General features: G+C 43.8%; 1 protein-coding gene across 2 annotated transcripts in view; it reads right to left on the bottom strand.

Moving 5' to 3' along the window:
• The window catches only part of ARIH2 (ariadne RBR E3 ubiquitin protein ligase 2), a 65,077-nt gene that overhangs the window by 39,941 nt on the left and 1,523 nt on the right, over nt 1-23,613 (bottom strand). For both annotated transcript variants that reach the window (XM_049777358.1, XM_049777359.1), the window contains exons 2-3: nt 18,586-18,690; nt 16,584-16,943 (exon numbers count right to left, since the gene is read on the bottom strand). In XM_049777358.1, the coding sequence (XP_049633315.1) occupies nt 16,584-16,847 (264 nt within the window). In that variant the 5' untranslated portion in view covers nt 16,848-16,943; nt 18,586-18,690. The remainder of the gene's footprint in view (nt 1-16,583; nt 16,944-18,585; nt 18,691-23,613) is intronic.

Below are 23,613 nucleotides of genomic sequence, written 5' to 3'. Positions count from 1 at the left end.
AGCCAGGAGTAACCCCTGAGCACCGCCGGGTGTGGCCCAAAAAACCAAAAACCAAAAAAAAAAAAAAAAAAAAGAAAAGAAAATTACTTCCCAGAGTCAGGTGAAAACAAGTGAAACAGGGATCTGTGTTCAGTAATTACTACCTGTGCATAGACATCTAAAGAAGTAGAGTTGCAGGCTCGGAGAGAGAGCACAGTGGCATTTGCCTTGCAAGCAGCCAATCCAGGACCCAAGGTGGTTGGTTCGAATCCCGGTGTCCCATATGGTCCCCCGTGCCTGCCAGGAGCTATTTCTGAGCAGACAGCCAGGAATAACCCCTGAGCACAACCGGGTGTGACCCAAACAAAACAAAACAAAACAAAACAAAACAAAACAAAACAAAACAAAAAGAAGTAGAGTTGCTGTTATGTCAAGTTGTCCACCCCTCCAAAAATAAATAAATAAATGGTATACAGCAAGTATACCAAAAAGCAATTCTATCCCTCATCTCAAGTGGGACTTAGGGTAGAATGAGGTGGGAACCAAGGAGATAATACTTTTGGGCCAGGGGCTGGAGAGATAGCACAGCTGTAAGGCATTTGTTAGCCTTGAACTGACCAACATAGGAGGAACCCTAGTTAGAACCCTGACATCCCATATGGTTCCCTGGGCCTGCCAGGAGCAATTTCTGAGCACAGAGCCAGGAGTAACTCCTGAGTGCCTCTGGGTGTGACCCAAAAATCAAAAAAAAAAAAAAAAAAAAAAGACTAGGGGCCAATGATGTTAGATGTTTTTATGTGAATCTTCAGCTACTGTAAACAGCAAGCAGGTCCTAACATGATTACATAACACACAAATCACAATTTCAGCATCTCATTATATTTAGGAGGTATTTTCTTCCATCATCAGAGACTAGAGAAATGAAATAATGTAAACATCAAAGTGATGGCTGGGATGAAGAACACCTTAGACAAAAACACATCCAGGGATCTATGTTGGCCTCTGACCCAATTGTTATCAGTAGAAAAGTTGCATTATTTCAAAGAATTTAGATAAGGCTATGCCAGCAGCAAGTTATTTATCAGCTTTTACTTTACCAATATTATAAAGTGCTTCCCTACTTTGTTTCAACTTCATTGCATTTTCTCCGTTAGGTTACTAAATAAAAAGCAAACCATGGCTTTTATCAAACCACAAGTCTCTAAATTCACCTTAAGATTATTAGTCATAGGGAGCCGGGGAGATATGGGCCATATGGTCCCCCAAGCCTGCCAGGAGCGATTTCTGAGTGCATAGCCAGGAGTAACCCCTGAGTGCTGCCAGGTGTGACACAAAAAACCAAAAACAAACAAACAAAAAAGATTATTAGTAATAGCCATAAATTTCTTTTTTGATTCCTTTAATCCCTTAACACGTCCCAAATTCAAAAACGTCTCTCAAAAATTTTATACTAATCACTGGAACAAACATTTCTTGATTCCTTGACTACAAAGAACTTAATATGCCAGAGGGAGAGAAGGCCTGCTACCAAAAGAAGTAAGAACAATAATATTCTGAACCCATTCAAATGGACAGACATCTATTTTCAGGGGGAAATGTCTTAAGAAATGTCTTACAGAAATGTAAATGCTATTACTTGACAAACAGGGCATTTTGTATATGCTTATTAACCAAGGGAATGCAAAGAACATGCTAATTTCATGTTTGTGTCAAGGCACATATTGAATAGTGTCTACTCCTGACAATAGTTTAAAAAAAAAAAAAAAAAAACAACCTTGGCACAGTCCAGGGACAAAGTAACAGCAACTTGTAGACAGATTTTCTCCCCAGAAAGAGAAATCCAGCAGCCCACCAAGACTGTCACCAGCCCTTCCCACACTTACCAGTGCCATAGGGAGGTTGCAGCTGATGGCAGTGAGCATCAACGGCCTGAAAAAATACAGGTGGTAGTTTCAATTTTTATTTAGAATTCTTTACTTGCCAAATGCCTGAAATGTGTTTTTTTGTTTTTGTTTTTGGGTCACATCCGGTAGTGCTCAGGGATTACTCCTGGCTCTACCTATGCTCAGAAATCGCTCCTGGGAACCATATGGGATGCCGGGATTCGAACCACCGTCCTTCTGCATGCAAACACCCTACCTCCATGCTATTTCTCCGCCCCAACCTGAAATGTTTTAAGACTACACAAATGGGTCTTCTCCATGCCTCAACCTGTGTTAAGTCACTTCACAGTCCAACCAAATTTGCTAACAAATACTAGTGAACAGCCACTGAAAAGCAGAAGCGAAGAAATAATAAAACTGTGGGCGGGTTTCTGGTCTGGGCTAAAAAGGGCCAAAACAGAGAATAACTAGCCTAAAAAAATCAAGATGACTGAATTCAGATCTTAAGATAGTAGAGTGTAAGGTAAGAAGGCACTAAAGGGGTAAGAGAAATGATCGAGGTTAGAATACCGGGGCCAGCGAGGTGGCGCTAGAGGTAAGGTGTCTGCCTTGCAAGCACTAGCCAAGGAAGGACCACGGTTCGATCCCCCAGTGTCGCATATGGTCCCCCCCAAGCCAGGGGCAATTTCTGAGTGCTTAGCCAGCAGTAACCCCTGAGCATCAAATGGGTGTGGCTCAAAAAACCAAAAACAACAACAAAAAAAAGATAGAATACAAGAGTATGGTGAAAAAAAATCTTTAATGGAACAAAAAAAGTGATGGTAGTGAGGTACGAAATGGCATGTGACTTTAAGTATGACATATACACGCATAACTATTAGATATTCACTACTATACTTCAAACTTATACACTCTCAGCATCTAAAATGTCAGCCTGGATGGGGCTGGAGTGATAGCACAGCAGTAAGGTGTTTGCCTGGTATGCAGCTGATGCAGGATGAACCCGTTTGATCCCTGGTATTCTATGTGGTCCCGAGTCTGCCAGGAGTGATTTCTGAGTGCAGCAGAGCCAGGAGTAACCCCTGAGTGCTGCTGGGTATGGCCCAAAAAACTAAACAAACAAACAAATAAATGGCAGCCTGGGGCTGGAGAGTACAGTGGCTAAAGCGCTGGTCTTGCACCAGGAGTGATTCCTGAGTGCAAAGTCAGGACTAACCCCTAAACACTGCTAGGCATGGGGGGCCGGAGAGATAGCATGGAGGTAAGGTGTTTGCCTTTCATGCAGGAGGTCATCGATTCCCATATGGTCCCGGCACCCCATATGGTCCCCCGTGCCTGCCAGGAGCAATTTCTGAGTCTGGAGCCAGGAATAACCCCTGAGCACTGCCAGGTGTGACCCAAAAAACCACAAAAAAAAACAAAAACAAAAACAAAAAAAACACTGCCAGGCATGACCTCCAAAAACAAAAATTAATTAATTCATTCATTCATTCATTAAATGTCAGCTATCTGGCAACTGACACAATTTATGTGCTAAAAAAAAAACTCACTGGGGCCAGAGAGATAGCATGGAGGTAGGACATTTGCCTTGCATGCAGAAGGACGGTGGTTGGAATCCCGGCATCCCATATGGTTCCCCAAGCCTGCCAGGAGTGATTTCTGAGCGTAGAGCCAGGAGGAACCCCTGAGCGCTGCCGGGTGTAACCCAAAAACCAAAAATAAATAAAAAAGAAAACCTCACTTAAAAAAAACTCACTAAAAGAAATCAGAGAGAGAGAGAGAGAAAGAGAGCGAGAGAGAGAGAGAGAGAGAGAGAGAGAGAGAGAGCACGCATGGCAAGTAGGGTGCTTATCTTGCATTATGGTCTACCTGGGTTTGATCCAAGCACCCCACATGGTCCCCTGAACAGCAGTGCCAGGAATGGTCAAAAACAAAAAACAAACCCAAAAACCCTAACTAAAAGACACAAATTTGAAAATATCCAGCAAATTTAACCTAATATGATTTCCGGCCACTAAAATTAATACAAAACAAAAATGCAAAAGGTCAATCACAAAAGACCTTATAAATTACTTATGTAAAATGCCATTAAATGTTAATTATTTCTTTTTGAGGAAATTTTCACTTTTATTTTATTTTATTTTTTTTGGTTTTTGGGCCATACCCGGTACACTTCTGGCTATGCACTCAGAAATCACTCCTGGCTTGGGGGACCATATAGGATGTCAGGGCATTCGAACCACGGTCTGTCCTAGGTTAGCATGTGCAAGGCAATTGCCCTACTACTTGAGCCACGGCTCTGGTCCCTCTAAGGAAATTTTTTTTTTGTTTTTTTTTTTTGTTTTGGGGCCACACCCAGTGTCACTCAGAGGTTACTCCTGGCTATGCGCTCAGAAGTCGCTCCTGGCTTGGGGGCCCATATGGGATGCCGGGGGATAGAACCGTGGTCCGTCTAGGCTAGCGCAGGTAAGGCAGGCACCTTACCTCTAGCGCCACCGCGAGTATAATGAAACCTGCATACCTATTACCCAGCTCTAATTTCAACTGAGTCATTCCAATGTAATCTGTACACTCTTTCTTCCTCTACACCAGTGCTTCTCAAATAGTGGGGCGTGCCCCGCAGGGGGGGCACAAGGCTTCGTAAAGGGGGGTGTGTTTGACTCGGCAAACACTGTCATAACAAGCTAAGTCTCGTGTTTATGTCTCTGTATGTCTCTGGAGCTGAGAGTTGCTGTGTCCTGCTTCAAACGCTGCTTCGAAAAGCTATGCTTTGCAAAACGTGCTCATTGTAGCATTAATCCAGCCATCACCTCTAATTAAAAAATCGGCTCAAATTATTTAATATATTTTTGTTTTGCAGGTTAAAGTTTTGTTTCGGTTTGGTTTTTAGGGCCACACCCGTTTGATGCTCAGGGGTTACTCCCGGCTAAGCGCTCAGAAATCGCCCCTGGCTTGGGGGGACCATATGGGACGCCGGGAGATGGAACCTCGGTCCTTCCTTGGCTAGCGCTTGCAAGGCAGACTCCTTACCTCTAGCGCCAACTCTCCGGCTCCAGGTTAGTTTTTTTAAATAAAGATACTATTTATAGTCGCGAGGGGGCGCAAAAAATGTTTTTTTCTTCCTAGGGGGGGCATGACAGAAAATAATTGAGAAGCACTGCTCTACACTGATGTTTCTCAAGATAACCCAAAAATTTTTTCCATAGTTTCCATAAATAGGGACGGTGGTATTGGGAGGGCCTTAGAGCAAGACTAAGGGACTAAACAGTGGGACTGGTATTGCAAGAAGAAAAAGGGTCAGAAGAAAGCTATATATAACAGAAGGAAGGTAAATATAGCAGTAAAACACTGCTCTAGACCAATGCAAATTAATCCCAGACTAAAATTTTCCAGGGTGTAATTAAATGAAAATACTCTGGAAAGTACACAGTATTAATAAGCTACAATTCTTTCAAGAATTATAAGAAGGTGTGAGAGAAAGTCCTGCAGGTAGAGCCAAAGGGTGTTTGCCTTGCACGTGACTGTCCTGGGTTTGAAACCGAGCACCACATATAATCCCCCATGTCTAGCAGGAGTGATGCCCAAGTGCAGCTGCGGTTCACCCTCCCCCTGAAAATGTAGAGCAGGTAAAGTGTTTGCCTTGCACCCCAACACCCCATATGCTCCTGAGACCTGCCAAGAGTCACCCCTGAGTACCATAAGTCCTGAACATGAACAGGTAAGCCCACTCACAGTGCTCACCCCCAAAAAAGCACAGTCTTTTCCAACTACTGCTACTGTGAAGTAAGTAAATACCAAATAGGACTCCCCCCATCTACAATATACCTCAGAATCTAGTACATCTTATTGACAATGCCAAAGAATTCCAACAGCATGTTTCAAAGGCAAAGAGACATGCCTGCTAAGCTGTAAACAAGAGTTTTTGGTGGTTGTTGTTGTTTTTTTTTGGTTTCTGGGTCATACCCGGCAGTGCTCAGTGGTTACTCCTGGCTCTACGCTCAGAAATCGGTCCTGGCAGGCTCGGGGGATCACATGGGATGCGAGGACTCGAACCACTGTCCTTCTGCATGCAAGGCAAACACCCTATCTCCATGCTATTTCCCTGACCCTAAACAAAGGTTTTTAACCTTTAATTTCAAAACCTATCTCTAACCCTTCCTGTTTTATGTACACTCCTTCCTACTCACCAAAATGGAAAGTCCTTGAGACCTTTTAAAAACTTCTTGCACATGGTTAACTCGAATTCCATACCAGGCAATCCATACAGTCCCTCAAAGAATGATCTGTGAGCACAGAGCAAGGCTAGCCCTACAAACAGTCGGGTGTGATTCCAAATATCCCTCTCCCCCAAGATATCTGAAAATATTTTACATGACAAATAAAACTGAGGCCTGAAGTGCCAGTACAGCGGGTGGGGGTACTGGCCTTGCATATAGTTCTTTATGATTCAATCCTCAACATCTCATATGGTCCTTTAAGCACTACCAAGGAGTAATTCCTGAATGCAGAGACCTAAGCACTGCCTGGTATGGCCCCCAAACAAACAAACAAACAAACAAAAAAATAGAGATAAAATTATTTCCCTCCATCTTTCCTAGCATCTATCTAAAAGTTAAAGCAAAAGAAGAAACCTCAGAAACACTTGTTTTATTGGGAATTTAAAATTCTATTGGGGGGGTTTAAAATTTTTTTTGTTTGTTTTTGGGTCACACCTGGTGGTGCTCAGGGGTATTCCTGGCTATGCACTCAAAAATCACTCCTGGCAGGCTCAGGGACCATATGGGATGCCGGACTCAAACCACCGTCCGTCCTGGATTTGCCACATGCAAGACAAATGCCCTATCTCACCGACCCCTAAATTTCTTAACTCAGGCCAGAACAATAGCAGAGCATCTTGAACACAGCTGACCTGGGTTTGATCATGCCATCCCATAATGTCCCCCGTGACCACCAGGAGTGATTCTTGAGTGCAGAGTCAGAAGTAAGCCTTGAGTAAAGCCAGGTGTAGATGAAACACCAAAAATAAACAAATTTATTCTTTTTTCTGTTTTGTTTTTGTTTTCTTGGTCACACCCAGCGGCGCTCAAAAATCGCTCCTGGCTTGGGGACCATATGAGGTGCTGGGATTGAACCTCAGCAGCGTGCAAGGCAAATACCCTACCGCTGCGCTATTGCTCTGGCCCCTTAAAACTATTTTTCTAATGCCTCACATAAAAGTGCTCAATACGGCCGATCCAGGACAGACCTGGTTTGATCCCTGGCATCCATATGGTCCCCCTAGCCAGGAGTGATTTCTTTTTTTTTTTTTTTTTTTTTTTTTTTTTTTTGTAGTTTTTGGGTCACACCCGGCAGTGCTCAGGGGTTACTCCTGGCTTCATGCTCAGAAATTGCCCCTGGCAGGCACGGGGGACCATATGGGATGCTGGGATTCGAACTGATGACCTCGTGCATGAAAGGCAAATGCCTTACCTCCATGCTATCTCTCCAGCCCCCAGGAGTGATTTCTGAGCTCATAGCCAGGAGTAACTTCTGAGCATCACCAGATGTGGCCCAAAAACCAAAAATAAACAAAACAAAAAAAGTGCTCAATAAATACTGGTTGAATGAGTTAAAGAAATAAATTATAGTACAGTTATATGGTTCCCCGAGCCTGCCAGGAGCAATTTCTGAGCATAGAGCCAGGAGTGCTGGCGGGTGTGTGCCCCCCTCCAAAAAAAAAAAAAATAGAATAGGGGAAAATTTACACTAGGTGATACAGAATGTAGTAACATCACAAAAACCTTCAAATATAACTGAATTCAGGATCAGGACAGAGATGTGGAATTAGAATTGGCTCTTGATTATACATGGTTATGACAGCTACGAAAGTAGTAAAAAAGGACTACAACACACAATACATATAAACACACACAAAAAACCCTAAAAGCAAAACTAGCCTTGAATCTGATGAAGAGCAGATGTTCTAAAAGGTGCTCAGGATGCTACATGGGGTCAGGAACACAATGAGCACACCAAATCAACTACGTGGAGCCGGAGTGATGGTGCAGCGGCAGGGCATTTCCCTTGCACATGGCTGACCCAGAAAGGACCGAGGTTTGATCCCCGGCGTCCCGGACTAACCTTTATGAATTGGCAAGACAGAGTCACATCTAGCATTAGTGGTGCTTGGGCAATTCCCATTTTCACAGCTATATTTTTTTTTTATCTTTATTTAAACACCGTGATTACAAACATGATTATAGTTGTATGATTACAGTCATGTAAAGAGCACCCCCCTTCACCGGTGCAACATTCCCACCACCAATTTCCCAGATCTCCCTCCTCCCCACCCCCCTACACCTGTACTCGAGACAGGCTTTCTACTTCCCTCATTCATTCACATTTTATGATAGTTTTCAGTGTAGTCATCTCTGCAACTGCACTCATCACTCTATGTGATGAGCTGCATGTCCTGAGCTGCACCTACCAGCCCTCATCTCTCTTGTCTCTGAGATACTGTTAAAAATGTCCTTCATTTTTCTTAAAGCCCATAGATGAGTGAGACCATTCTGCGTCTTTCTCTCTCCCTCTGACTTACTTCACTCAGCATAATAGATTCCATGTACATCCATGTATTGGAAAATTTCATGACTTCATCTCTCCTGATGGCTGCATAGTATTCCATTGTGTATATGTACCACAGTTTCTTCAGCCACTCATCTGTTGAAGGGCATCTTGGTTGTTTCCAGAGTCTGGCTATTGTAAATAGCGCTGCAATGAATATAGGAGTAAGGAAGGGTTTTTTGTATTGTATTTTTGTGTTTCTTGGGTATATTCCTAGGAGTGGTATAGCTGGATCGTATGGAAGCTCAATTTCCAGTTTGTGAAGGAATCTCCATATCGCTTTCCATAAAGGTTGTACTAGACGGCATTCCCACCAGCAGTGAAAAAGAGTTCCTTTCTCTCCACATCCCCGCCAGCACTGCTTGTTTTCCTTTTTTGTGATGTGTGCCAATCTCAGTGGTGTGAGGTGGTACCTCATAGTAGTTTTGATTTGCATCTCCCTGATGATTAGTGATGTTGAACATCTTTTCATGTGCCTTTTGGCCATTTGCCTTTCTTCTTTTTCAAAGTGTCTGTTCATTTCTTCTCCCCATTTTTTGATGGGGTTAGTTGTTTTTTTCTTGTATAGTTCTGTCAGTACCTTGTAAATTTTGGATATTAGCCCTTTATCTGATGTGTATTGGGTGAATAATTTCTCCCACTCAGTGGGTGGCCTTTGTATTCTGGGCACTATTTCCTTTGAGATGCAGAAGCTTTTCAGCTTAATATAGTCCCATCTGTTTATCTCTGCTTCCACTTGCTTGGAAAGTGCTGTCTCCTCCTTAAAGATGCCTTTAGTCTCAATGTCCTGGAGTGTTTCACCTACATGTTGTTCTATATACCTTATAGTTTCAGTTCTGATATCAAGGTCTTTAATCCATTTGGATTTTACCTTTGTATATGGTGTTAGCTGGGGGTCTGGGTTCGCTTTTTTGCAAGTGGTTAACCAGTTGTGCCAACACCACTTGTTGAATAGGCTTTCCCTGCTCCATTTAGGATTTCTTGCTCCTTTATCAAAAACAAGGTGGTTATATGTCTGAGGAACCTTCTCTGAGTACTCAAGCCTATTCCACTGATCTGAGGGTCTGTTTTTATTCCAATACCATGCTGTTTTTATAACTGTTGCTTTGACAGCTATATTTTTAAAATAAATATACATATTGGTAAAATACACATCATTTCTCCAAAGTACAGCATCAGGAGATATGCCAACAAATCCACTAACAGCTTTAAAGACAGTGATTATTCTAGATTCTACTGAGATACAGGCATGCAGAGAAACCTGGCATCAGACAGATCATCAAAATCAGCTGTTCAGCACACAGTTTCTAGGCTCAGCTTGAACACTCTGCCACAAATAGTAACGAAACTACAATAAATCCTAGGTCAATTAACATATATATTTAAAACATAACGGTCTTAAAATTCATCTATATCAGAATACAATAAGCTTTTTTTTTTTTTTTGCTCCTTTAATAAATAAAATTCAATGGGGCCAGAGTGATAGCAGTGAGTAGGGAGTTTGCCTTGCACAAGGCTGACTCGGATTTAATCCCAGGCACCCCATGATTTCCCAAGCCTGCCAGGATTGATTCCTGAGCGCAGAGCCAGGAGTAACACTACAGTGCATCCAGGTATGGCCCGAAAACCAAAATAAATAAACAAGTAACAAATAAATCCAAGTATTTTATAAATAGTATACAAAAACTTCCATACTACTTAAGAGAAATATGTAAGATATTAAGAACATCAAGTGTCTATGTTACAAGTGACAAATGCATAGAAACCAGGTTAATTTGAACACAGGACTTTTGTACTTTAGAGAGTCTTAAAGCATTATTCTTCATCCATCCCAAAAGGTAGGGGGAGTCACACAAAAAAGAGATTTCCTAGAAACATTTTGCTAAGGAATAAGCATTAGATTTTTTTAAAAAGGGCCCGGAGAGATAGCACAGCGGCGCTTGCCTTGCAAGCAGCCGATCCAGGACCAAAGGTGGTTGGTTCGAATCCCGGTGTCCCATATGGTCCTCCGTGCCTGCTAGGAGCTATTTCTGAGCAGACAGCCAGGAGTAACCCCTGAGCACCGCTGGGTGTGGCCCAAAAATCAAAAAAAAAAAAAAAAGATTTTTTTAAAAATTCATAAAAGGATGGACTGAGAGATAGCATGAGAGCATGGAGGTAAGGCGTTTGCCTTGCATGCAGAAGGACGGTGGTTCAAATCCCGGCATCCTGTATGGTCTCCCAAGCCTGCCAGAAGCGATTTCTGAGCGTAGAGCCCTGAGCGTACCCCTGAGCGCTGCCGGGTGTGACCCCAAAACAAATAAACAAACAAAAAAATTCATAAAAGGTGGCAGAATATTTTCCCAACTCTGTAGCAACTTATAGAGAGCAATTTATAAAGAAAATTCGAATAGTAACACTCATAACCAGCTTTTCTGTCTAATCCCATTAAGAAACCCCAGGTTGAAAAGTGAGTGTCTGGGTAGAGCATTTCAGCCACCGAGTCCCCATAGCCCCACCAGGAGTGAGTGATCCCTGAGCATCACTAGTGTGACCTCAAACCAAAAACAAGTAGATGAAGACTGTCTGAAAAGTTGTGGGACAGGAGAGATAGTACAGTAGGTAAGGCACTTGCCTTGCATGTGGTCAATTAGGGTTCAATCCCCAGTACTCTGTATGGTCCCCTGAACCCTGCCAGGAATAAAGCCTGGGCACCACCAAGTGTGTGGCTCCAAAACAAAACTATGAAACCCCAAAACTTTTTTTTTTGGTTTTTGGGTCACACCCGGCAGTGTTCAGGGTTTTCTCCTGGCTCCACGCTCAGAAATCGCTCCTGGCAGGCTTGGGGGACCATATGGGATGCCAGGATTTGAACAGCCTTCCTGGCTCTGCACTCAGAAACTGCTCCTGGGGGGCCGGGCGGTGGCGCTAAAGGTAAGGTGCGCCTGCCTTGCTTGCGGTAGCCTTGGACGGACCGCGGTTCGATCCCCCGGTGTCCCATATGGTCCCCCAAGCCAGGAGCAACTTCTGAGCGCATAGCCAGGAGTAACCCCTGAGCGTTACCGGGTGTGGCCCAAAAACCAAAAAAAAAAAAAAAAAAGAAACTGCTCCTGGGAAGAGGTGCCGGAGCGACAGTACTTGCATGAAGCCAACCAAGGTTTAAACCTTGGTATCCCAGAAGGTCCCCAGAACCATCCAGGAGTAATTCCTGCCAGGAACAATCCCAAAGCATCACCAGGTGTAGCCTAAAAACAAAAATTCAAATCCCAAAAATCCTTAAGGGGCTGGAGAGATAGTACAGCAGTTAACATGATCTCAAACAAGTGCCTAACCTAATCTGGTCCCCAGCATTGCATTTTTTTTCTTTTTCCTTTTATGCTTTTGTTCTTGGGCCACACCCGGTGACGCTCAGGGTTTACTCCTGGCTCTGTGCTCAGAAATCGCTGCTGAGAGGCTCAGGGGACCATATGGGTCGAACCTAGGTCTGTCCTGGGTGGGCTGTGTGCAAGGGAAATGCCCTACCCTGTGCTATCTGTCAGGCCCCTCCTAGCTCTGTATCTAATACACCAGCCCCTCAGAAATGAACCCTGAGGGCAGAGCCAGAAATAAGCCCTAACATGGCTGGGTATGGGACAAAAATAAAACATTCTGAGGCTGGAGAGACAGCATAGAGGTAGGACATTTGCCCTGCATGCAGAAAAATGGTGGTTCGAATCCAGCATCCCATATAGTCCCCCAAGCCTGCCAGGAGTGATTTCTGAGCACAGAGCCAGGAGTAACCCCTGATTTCCAGGATACTTTGCTTTTCAATTAATCATGTGACTGATGGAGCAATCCCAGACACAAAATGGAAATCACCCTCTGATACCAATAATATTTTACTAAACCAAACAGAAAGGAAATAGGCAGAGGAAAAAGCCCAAAGGACCGGGTATAGTTTGCAAATCAGGAGCAACCTCCACCCCTCCTGTCCCAATATCATGCTAGGCATAGCCCATGAGCCCCATCAGTTGCATTAAAAACAAACAAAAAAGGGGTTGGAGCAATAGCACAGTGGTAGGAACAGTCCTGGGTTCTATTCCCAGCATCCCATATGGTCCCCCTGCCAGCTAGGAGTGATTTCTGAGCCCAGAGCCAGAAGTAACTAACTCCTGAGCACCACAGATGTGGTCCCAAAACAAGAAAACCAACAAAGAAACTTATTGGGAGTTTTCTATTATAGACTTTAAATCCTGGCTGAAGAGAACTCAATGGAATGTCTACTGTATACCTGACATGCAAAAGGCCCAGGTTCAATTCCCAACACGATAGCCCAAAAACCAAATAAATCTTGTGTCATGCATATTTTATCATATTTACTTTAATAAAGAAGACAGCCCAAAGAAAAAGTATATCATCAGATAAGTTCCTTGCCTTGCATGCAGCAAACCAAGCACTGCCAGAAGTTATCCTTAAGTAGTCAAGAATAGACCCTGATTACCACTAAATGAAGTCAAAAACAAAACAAAACAAGGTTCAGTTCTGAGTCAGAGAGTGTACAAGAGTTAAGGTAGTTATTTGCCTTGCACAGTGTGCAGACCCATTCAAATCCCAGCACTGCATATAGTACCGTCCTCCTCGAGTACCAGCAGGAGCAATTCCGGAGCAGAGCCAGGAATAAGCACTAAACACCACCAGTAAGGCCCAAACCTCCCCTCCCCAACACCAAAAATAAAGAAGTAGATTCTAGGTCCCTCAACTATTTCTAGCAGGTAAGTCAACACAGAACATTTGACAGAAGCAGAAAAGATAGTTCAATGGACTGGGATATAGGTCTTGCTTGAACCACACTCTGAGCTCTAGCCCTAGGACCACCAGGTGTGTTCCTAGTGGCCACCGAGCACTGATAGGATCAAGCACATCATCATGATGTGCTGTGATGACAGAATCATTAGGTCTGCACAACCCTAGGAACAGCATAAGGAAGGGTCTCGTAAACTTCTTCAGCATCACTTGGAAAAATTCTTGTACTCCCAGACATCTGACAAATTTGAGAATTCCTATGCAGAGGGAGGAATACACAGATAAATTTGATCAACAACACTTCTAACACAGTCACATATCTAGCAATTGCTTCCCCTCTGCCCTTTTTAGTTTTGGGGGCCACATCCAGTAGTGTTGAAGGCTTATTCCTGGTTCTCTGCTCAGGAGTCACTCCTGGAAGGGTACAGAAGACAATAGGGGATACTGGAGATTAAACCCAAATTGGTTACTTATAAGACAAGTACCTTACTCAACTGTACTCTCTCTCTAGCCTCCTGGTAATAATTGCTTTTCTACATTTTTTTTTTTCCTGCAGCGGGGATGGGACCTTTGGTCCACGTCTAGACGTGCTGAAGCTACTCCTCACCCTGTGCTTGGTCACTCATGGCATGCAAGGAGAATTACATGCAATTCTCAGGATCAAACTGAGGTTGGCTACATGCAAGGCAACCAACCACCTTAAACCCTGTACTATCTCCTCAACCACTTTTTTTTTTAACCATTTCTTTTCTAATTTTAAATAATGAGAACCTAAGCCAGAGTGATAGCACAACAGGTAGGATATTTGTTTTGCACATGGCTGACCTGGGTTGGATCCCATATTGTTCCCCACGTCTGTCAGGGTGACTTCTGAGCACAGAGCAGAACTACCTGAGTGCTGCCAGGTGTGGCCCAAAAAACAAAAACAAGCAAAAAAAAAAAAATCTGTATGACCGACAATAAAGTTAAATAATATTCCTCCCTTAGTTGACCCACCCATCTCTTGCTCTCTTCTGGAAATGCCTCTGTCGTTTCAACTTTTTCAGTTAATCTTTGCTTGAAAAAGAAAAGGAAAGGAAAAAGAAGAGAATCTATGGCAAAAGTTACAACAGATTTATTAAATCAATGGTGCAGAAATTTGAAGCACGAAAGCTCAATTCTTCAGCTCCTCACTGAGTGGGCAAAACTTCCACGCTTCACCTTTCTTTCCCTCCAGATATTCTGCACATCCATTCAACATGCAGTCCCCCCAGCACCATCAGTGGTGTTCTGAAAGCCAAATAAATACAGAGTAGAGCAGAAAAGACGATAGAAGGGTTAAGGCACGTGCCTGACATGTGATAGTAATAAAGATACTGGTTCAAATAATGGTTCCCAAAGCACCATTTGAGCAAAGAGACAGGGGTGGCACCTGAGCACAGAGCCAGGTGTGGACGGCTACACCCCTAAAAAGCAATTTAGCTTTCCATTTTTAACCAATTCACACTAAAGCCATGAGTAATTAAATCCAAGGTATTAACCTTTACTAGCAATGGGGAATAGAAAGAACCTAATATAGTTGAAAAAAAACAAATATCCAAGGCACAACTTAGTTCAGGGGTCTCAAATTCGCGGCCCTCCGTACAACATTTTCCTGGCAGTGCTCAGGGGAAGCTCCTGGCTCCATGCTCAGAAATTGCTCCTGTCAGGCACAGGGAGCCATATGGGAAGCCGGATTTGAACTGATGACCTTCTGCATGAAAGGCAAACACCTTACCTCCATGCTATCTCTCCAGCCCCTGTTTTGTTTTGTTTTAGTTGTTTGGGTCACACCCCCTAATGTTCAAGGCTTACTACTGACTTTGCACTCAAGGATCACCCCGACTTTGCCTCCTGTGGCCCCCAGGTAAATTGAGTTGAGACCCCTGACTTAGTTATTTCCATCTAACTACCAATAAAAGTTTTTAGTTGAAATCATGCCAACGAGCCCTTGGCATTGAACAGACAAAATCTATATGATACTATTCAAGATCAAAGTAACAGTAAAACTATCTCCTCCTCTTATATATGCTAGCCTAATTAGAGGAGAAATAGACTAGGAATCTATCTAAATGACTATAAAATATAAAAAATTTTAAAATATAAAGTGTTATGAGTTATATACTAGTATGTTACATAGTACAAGATGTTCACTGTGACATTAATCACTGGGGGTGGGTGCTAAAATACTGAAAAGTACGATTATTTAAACATTAAAAATAAGATTCATGAGGGCCAGAGAGAGAGAGACAGCGGTAGGGCATTTGCCTTGCACACGGCCAACCCAGGATGAACCCAGGTTAGATTCTCGTAATCCATATGGTCCCCCAGAAGCCTGCCAGAAGAGCCAGAAATAACCTCTGAGTGCAGTTGGGGGTGGCCCCCAAACCAAAAAAAAAAAAAAAAAAACAAGAGATTCATGGGTCCAGAGAGATACTACAAAGATTAGGGCACTTGCCTTGCATGCAAGCCTGGTTCTAATCGTCAGAACACATATGGTCTGCCAAACACCACCAGGAGTGAACTCTGAACATAGAACCAGGAGCAAGCCCTAAGCACTGCCAGGTATGGACCAAAATTAAACAAAAATTGCTTCTTCCTAGAGTACCCCCCACATACACATATATACACATCTCACCCTCCATCTAGCCTAGGGTAGCTTAAAAACAAAACAAAAAAAAGAAACAAAATGAAGGACCAGACCAGGGAGATAACTGAATGACAGAACATTTGCCTTGCTACTGAGGCCTTTGGATTTGATCCCAGCACCATAAAACAAACATTTTCATTACTAACACCACCATCCCCCTTCAACTCCCTCCACAAATCAATTAAATACCAGTTGTATTTATAATTATATAATACCAGTGGATTCATAATTGCTAAAAATCTCTTTCACCACAAGCATTAGATGTTAGTATATGAAACATATCTGCTCATTATCCCAAGAGCATGGTTACTTATGGCAAACCAGAGGGATTTGGATACTCTCAAAACACCAGATGCTCACACAGCTATGTAAAAGATGTTGATTCTTACAAAGTTTCCTAATCTTCACTTTTTGAAACAAGTTTTCATCTATGCAGACTTGCTTCAATGTACTTCTGCCTATCTTCCCTGAATTCATTCCACCACTCTATTTTAATTCTTAGTAATTTGGGAATCTGAGAACCTTAAATATAGATATACATAAAAAAATTTCATTCATCAAATGTGTCCAAATAATGCAATTAATACATAATTTTGGTCTCAATTAATCAGTATGCACAACAGACATTAGCCACACCACATTTTTCTTTCAACTGGGGGATTCCACTTTGAATTAATAAAACTGCTCACCTTTAGGACAGAAGCTAAGCTGGTCATATGTTCGTTGAGGGCGCTCTCCGATTCCTTGTAGGTCAAACAAGTAAATTGGTATTCCTCAGGATCAAAGGCGTCAGCTCCCTGCTGCTCCACATCGCTGGCTACTCCCACATAATAGTCCTCAATGTCCCCAGGGTCCTCATCTTCTTCTTCCTCCTCTTCTTCCTCCTCCTCACAATTTGGATCATAGTCTTCTTCATTGCTGTCAGATCCCTGGCTATTCATGTCCACAGACATCTTAGCATCCAGCCAAATTGCAGATCAGGAAAGTAGGATTTTCCCCCTCCCCCCCCAAACTTTATCACTTTCTCAAATGCATTAGTGTTCTGTCTTCTAAAGGGAAAAAAAAAAGGGAAAAAAGGTTATTTTCATTACAGGAAGTGTTAACAGAAATCAATCAAGAATTACACACACACACACACACACACACACACACACACACACACACACATACACCCCTCTTGCCTTCTTCCACACACACACTATAGCCTGGTCTCAGACAGGAAAAACCTGACCATCATCTTCCACTGCCCAAGCTAATCAAAGAATATAGCCTTTCCTTGAATGGGTGACAATAACATCACATTAAAAAGACTGGCACAGGGCCAGAGAGATAGCATGGAGGTAGGGCGTTTGCCTTTCATGCAGAAGGTCATTGGTTCGAATCCCGGCATCCCATATGGTCCCCTGAGTTTGCCAGGAGCAATTTCTGAGTGTGAAGCCAGGAGTAACCCCTGAGCACTGCCGGGTGTGACCCAAAAACCAAAAACAAAAACAAAAAAGACTGGCACAAAAGAGTAAGCTGTCTACTCTTTCCGAAGTCAGATTCCAGTGGATTTGTCCTACCAGCCAAAAAAAAATTTTTTTTTTCCTAACTTCCTCTTTTTGTGGTGGTGGTGGTGGTGCTGTGAAGCCAAAGTTTTTAAGAAGTCCTTCACCAGGGACAGAGTGGTAGCTCAAGTGTAAGGCATCTACCTTGCTTGCGCTAGCCTAGGACAGACTGTGGTTCGATCCCCCGGTGTCCCATATGGTCCCCCAAGCCAGGCGCGATTTCTGAGCGCATAGCCAGGAGTAACCTCTGAGCGTCATCAGATGTGGCCCCCTTCCCCAAAAAAAAGAAGTCCTTTACCACAGCTGGCCACTCATTAGGGAACCAAGTTAAAGGAAGAGCTATCAACGATTAAAATTTCTTCACTAATAACACCCCAATAAGTGATGACAGTTCATAAAAAGAAATACAGTTCTTCACAATAAAATACCTAGTAAATGACACCGTTTCACAGACTCAGAGCTAGAAGTTGAGCTCCTCAATATCCTCTAGTCCAGTAGTTGAAAACCATTCTAACTTGAAGTTCATTTTAATTTTCCATTTTAAAAGGTTTTACTGGGTCTAGAGACCTATGAAAGAGTACACTAGGTAAAGTACTTAATCTTCCATGTGGCTGACCCAAGTTTGATCTGCAGTACCCTGGTATAGTCCCCCTAGTACCACTGGGAGTAATTCCTGAACACAGAGCCACAGGTTAAGTCGGTAAGCACAACTGGTGTGGCCCCAAAACAACAGAAGATTTTACTGGGGTCAGAAAGGTAGCTCAAAAGGCTTGAGAACATGTTTTGGGTGCAGGAAGCACTTTGATCCCTGGCATCATATGGTCTCCTGAACAGCTCAGTACTGACCCTTAAATCCTGAGCCAAGAGCAATTACCAGATATGACCCCACCCATCCCACCCCCAAATCCAAATATATTGAGGAACAAGCAAATAGGTCAAGTGTTGGAGAGCATGCCTCATATACAAGAGGCCCAGGTTTAATTCCTTGCATGGGTCCCAGAGCACTGAAGGCATGGAATGGCAATCAAGCATCATGCTGGCAATGGCCCCCAACGGTCACTGGGTATGATTAAAATTAATCAATAAAGGCCTTAAAAGGGATAAAGGTCGGGCCAGAGTGATAGTGTAACGGTAGGACACTTGCCTTGCATTGTGGCCTTATCCAGGCTCGATCCCTGGTATCCCAGAAGGTTCCCCAAGCCTGCCAGATAGAATCCCTGTGCATGGAGCCAGGAGTCAGCCCTGAATACTGCAAGGTGTGGTCCAAAAACAAAAACAAAATAATTTTTAATTAAAAAATAAAAGGGACAAAGCTAAAGAAACTGAACAAAAGTTCAGTGGGAAAGCACGAGCCTTATATGTGTGGGGTGCTCTGTTGATCACCACAATTGAAATAGAAAAGGGGGGGCAGATAAATAGTATAGCAGCTTGCCTTGTATATGTCTGTCCTGAGTTTGATCCCAGCATCCCTGATGGTCCCTGATAATGGAAGGGGCTGGAGGTAAGGCATTTGCCTTGCATGCAGAAGGACGGTGGTTCGAATCCCGACATCCCATATGGTCCCCCGAGCCTGCCAGGAGCGATCTCTGAGTGTAGAGCCAGGAGTAACCCCTGAACACTGCTGGGTGTGACCCAAAAACCAAAAACCAAAAAAAAAATCTGTTCAGTGGTAGGAATGATAATACACAGGGTAAGAAATACGTCTGACCAGGTTCAATCCCTAGCATCCCACATGGTCCCAGGGCACTACCAGGTATAATTCCCGAGTGCAGAGCCAGGAATAACCCTGGGCATTGCTGAGTGTGGCCTCAAAACAAACCTCTTAGGACTCAGGATATAACTCAGAATTTAGGGATACGTTTTGAATGTACCAGACCCAAATTCAAACACCAGTACTGAACACCCCACTCCATCACCAATGCTGATGGCTCTGGAGACCCCCAAACACGGCTAGGTTTGGCCTTGAAGATCGTGAGCACCAAAGGGTCTAGAGCAGCTCTGAATAGCTCAGCCCAGTTGGCCAAGTAGCACCAGGAGTGACTCTTAGGGCCCCACATTGCTTGGGTGACCCCTTCCAAGTTTTTTTTTTTTTGGGGGGGGCGCACACCAGCAGTGCTCAGGGGTTATTCCTGGGTCTGTGTTCAGAAATCACTCCTAGGACCGGAGCAATAGCACAGTGGTAGGGCATTTGTTTGGCACGTGGCTGACTCAAGACAGACCTGGGTTCGATCATCAGCGTCCCATATGGTCCCCTGAGCCAAGAGCAATTTCTGAGCACTGCTGGTGGGGGGGAGGGAGGGAGGAGGGAGGGGTAGAGAGAGAGAGACAGACAGAGAGAGAGAGAGCGAGAGAGAGAGAGAGAGAGAGAGAGATGGGGGAGAGAGAGAGAGAGGTGGGGGGGAGAGGGAGAGAGGAAGAGAACAGAACAAAAGAGAAAAAGAAATCACTTCTGGGAACCGGAGCAATAGCGTGGAGGTAAGGTGTTTGCCTCGCATGCAGAAGGTCGGTGGTTCAAATCCCGGCATCTCATATGGTCCCCCGAGCTTGCCAGGAGCGATTTCTGAGCATAGAGCCAGGAGTAAACCCTGAGCACTGCTGGGTGTGACTCAAAAACAAAAAACAAAAAAGAAAAAAGAAAAAGAAAAAGAAATCACTTCTGGCAGGCTCAGGGGACCATATAGGATGCTGGGGATTGAACCTGGACCCATTCCGAGTCAGCAGCATGCAGGGAAACAGTTTACTGCTGTACTATCACTCTGGCCCCATTCAAGCCAGAGTGATAGCACAGTAAGTAGGGAGTTTCAGGTTCAAATCCCCGCATCCCATCTGGCCCCCTGAACTGCTATTAGTGATTCCTGAGTGCAGAGCCAGGAGTAGCCCCCAAGGACCAGGCGGTTTGTATCAAAAATAAAACAACCAAAAATAAAAGAGTCACGGTTGTGGCTTAGCAGCAGATTTGATGTCTGGCACTGCAAGAACAACCAACAAAAGAAATAGAGGACTGTTTTTTCCCCAACTTTTTTTCTTTTATTTTGGTTTTTGGGTCATACCCGGCAGCTCTCAGGGGTTACTCCTGGCTCTATGCTCAGAAATCACTCCTGGCAGGCTCAGGGGACCATATGGGACGCTGGGATTCGAACCACTGTCCTTCTGCATAAAAGGCAAACACCCTACCTTCATGCTATCTCTCTGGCCCCCCAACTTTTTTTCTTATACCTATATTCTTATTATTTTGGGGGGTTTTGGGCCACACCCAGTGAAGCTCAGGGCTACTCCTGGCCCTAGGACGGACCAAGATTCACTCCCTTGGTGTCCCATATGGTCCCTCAAGTCAGGAGAGATTTCTGAGTGCACAGCCAGGAATAACTCCTGAGCATCAACACGTGTGGCCCAAAAACCAAAAAAAAAAAAAAAAAAAGAAATCGCTCCTGGCTTGGGGGACCATATTGGACACCGGGGGATTGAACCACGGTCCATCCTAGGTCAGTGAATACAAAGCAAAGGCCCTACTGTTGCAGGGGTTACTCCTGGCTGTCTGCTCAGAAATAGCTCCTGGCAGGCACGGGGGACCATATGGGACACTGGGATTCGAACCAACCACCTTTGGTCCTGGATCGGTTGCTTGCAAGGCAAACGCCGCTGTGCTATCTCTCCGGGCCCTGTTGTTTTTTATTTTAAGCCAGACCTGGCATTGCTGCGGTTCTAAGTGTTTAGGGGTTACTCACAGCAGTACTTGGGTAACTATGCAGTGCTAGTAACAATCCTGGGCTCAAAACCTTTGACTTACTTCCCAACCTATACCAGTATATGCATGTAAGACATTACTTATTGGGCTGAAGTGATAGCACAGCAGTATGACTTTTGCCTTGCACAGGGCTAACCCAGGATGAACCTGGGTTTGATCCCTGACATCCCATGTGTGCCAGGAGCGATTTCTGAGCACAAAGACAGGAGTAACCCAAGTGCCGCTGGGTGTGACCCCCTCCCCACAAAAAGATGCTACTTATTAGGAACAAAGAATCTATGACTATTGCTATCCTTACCAATAAGAGTTCTATTTGAAAACCAATTTCAGATCTGACTGATCCTCATAATTATTTACAATCTTATAAAAGCTTATCATCTTCTTCATATAAATAAACAGCTCAAAGGGGCTAAGTATATTAGAAATGTAGCTCAGAAGTACAATATTTGTCTTGCATATGTGAAGCCCCACTTTTGATTTCCCAATCTATAATTGATAAGTAAAAAAGAGGGGCTGGATAGTACAGAGGGTGTTGCCTTGCAAGCAGCTGACCCAGATTCAATCCTTAGCATCACATATGGTATCCTGAGCACTGCCAGGAGTAATGTAACTGCAGAGCCAGGAGTAAGTCTGATGCATCATCAAATATGGCCCCCAAACCAATAACTAAAAATAAAGCAAAAAAGGTTTTAAGGGGCCGGAGCAATAGCATAGGGGAGGGCATTTGCCTTGCATCTCATACACCAGGTTCAACCCCCCCATGTCCCACATGTTCCCTGAGCATGCCGAGAGTAATTTCTGAGTGCAGAGCCAGGAATAATCCAAGTGCCACTGAGTGTGGCCCAAAAATAAAAAAAATGAAAAAATTATAACTTGCCCAGGTCCGCTTTCTTGGCAATTAGTCAATTTCCACCGAATCCACCACCCCTGGGGCGTCACAATTCCCTCCATCTTCCCCATCTTCCACAAAGCCACCTCCAGTATCACAAAAGAGAAAAAATGTCTTTAGACCCCTTTCCAGGATTTGAATTAAGTGGAAAACAGTAAGCTCTTACCAAATAATCAAGAAACAGAAAAATAACTATAGTTACCCCTTCAAAAATAGACAATGTTGGGCGGGAGCTAGAGTTCAACGGGAAGGGCGTTTGCTTTGCAAGCAGCCAACCCAGATTCAATCCCCAGCTTCCCATAGCATCCCCCAAGCTTGCCAAGAGTGATTTATGAGCACAGAGCCTGAAGTAACTCCTGAGTGCCATGAGGTGTGGCCCTCCCCCCAAAAAAAGACAATGTTATACTTACTATTGTCTAAGATTTGAATAAAAAATTTCTGAGGCCGGAGAGATATAGCATAGTGGTAGGGTGTTTGCCTTGCATGTGGCCAACCTGGGATGAATCCAGGTTCAATTCCCAGCATCCAATATGGTCCCATGTCTGCCAGGAGTGATTTCTGAGTGCAGACCAGTAGTAACCCCTGAGCGCCACCGGGTGTGACCCCCCCAAAAAAATTTGATTTCTAATTTTTCCAAAATTAAATATCCCTATTCTATTTTAAAGAATGCTGACATTGATGAAAGGGGCAAGTATGTTACTGCCTTGTTACAGGACTTGACACTGGTTTCCTTAGATGTTAAACACTATTCCTATAGTTCATACCTCCCATCCCCCCAAAAAAAAGGAGTAATAAAAATTATATATTAAGGCCAGAGTGATAGCACAACAGTAAGGCATTTGCCTTACATGTGGCCGACCTGGACGGACCCATGTTCAATTCATAGCAACCCATATTGTCCCGAGTCTGCCAGGAGCAATTTCTGAGCACAGGCAGGGCCAGAAATAATCCCTGAGTGCTGCCAAGTATAGACCCAAAATAAAAACAAAAACAAAAAATTACATGTTGCTCCCACCTACCCCTTCCCTCAATAGCACCAATTTAGATGTGGCACCACCTTGGGATAAAAGCTACAAACTGAAGAAGTCTTGGTTTAAAGATGATAACAACAAGATAAACTTTTGGAAGTGTGGTTTTTTTTTTTGGCGCAGAGGGTGGGGGCGAATGGACCAGAGCTAGCAATGTTCTGGAGTTACTCCTGGCTCTACACTCAGGAATTACTCCCATCAGGGCTTGGAGGAGCATTACGAGATGATTGGATTGAACCCAGGTTGGCAGCATGCATGACAAGCACCCTACCTGTTGTAGCATTGTTCTGGCCCACAAAACAGACCTTTTAAATTAGTTTGAAGATGTTTACTCATATTTATCATCAACCATATATTAAACTTCAAAGAAAAAAATGGCAAAATATAAATCTTGTAGCTGGAGGAATAGTACGGAGGTTAAGAGTGTTCTTTAGAACTGAACCTGGCTAACAAACTGTATGTACCACACGTTAGTCTGAGCAATGAGACAGATGTGGTCCCTAAACACAC

This window comes from Suncus etruscus, chromosome 7 (genome assembly GCF_024139225.1).
Source record: "Suncus etruscus isolate mSunEtr1 chromosome 7, mSunEtr1.pri.cur, whole genome shotgun sequence".
Taxonomy (NCBI): domain Eukaryota; kingdom Metazoa; phylum Chordata; class Mammalia; order Eulipotyphla; family Soricidae; genus Suncus; species Suncus etruscus.
Note: the sequence above shows the minus strand (reverse complement) of the source record. Positions and strands in the feature narration are given on the sequence as shown.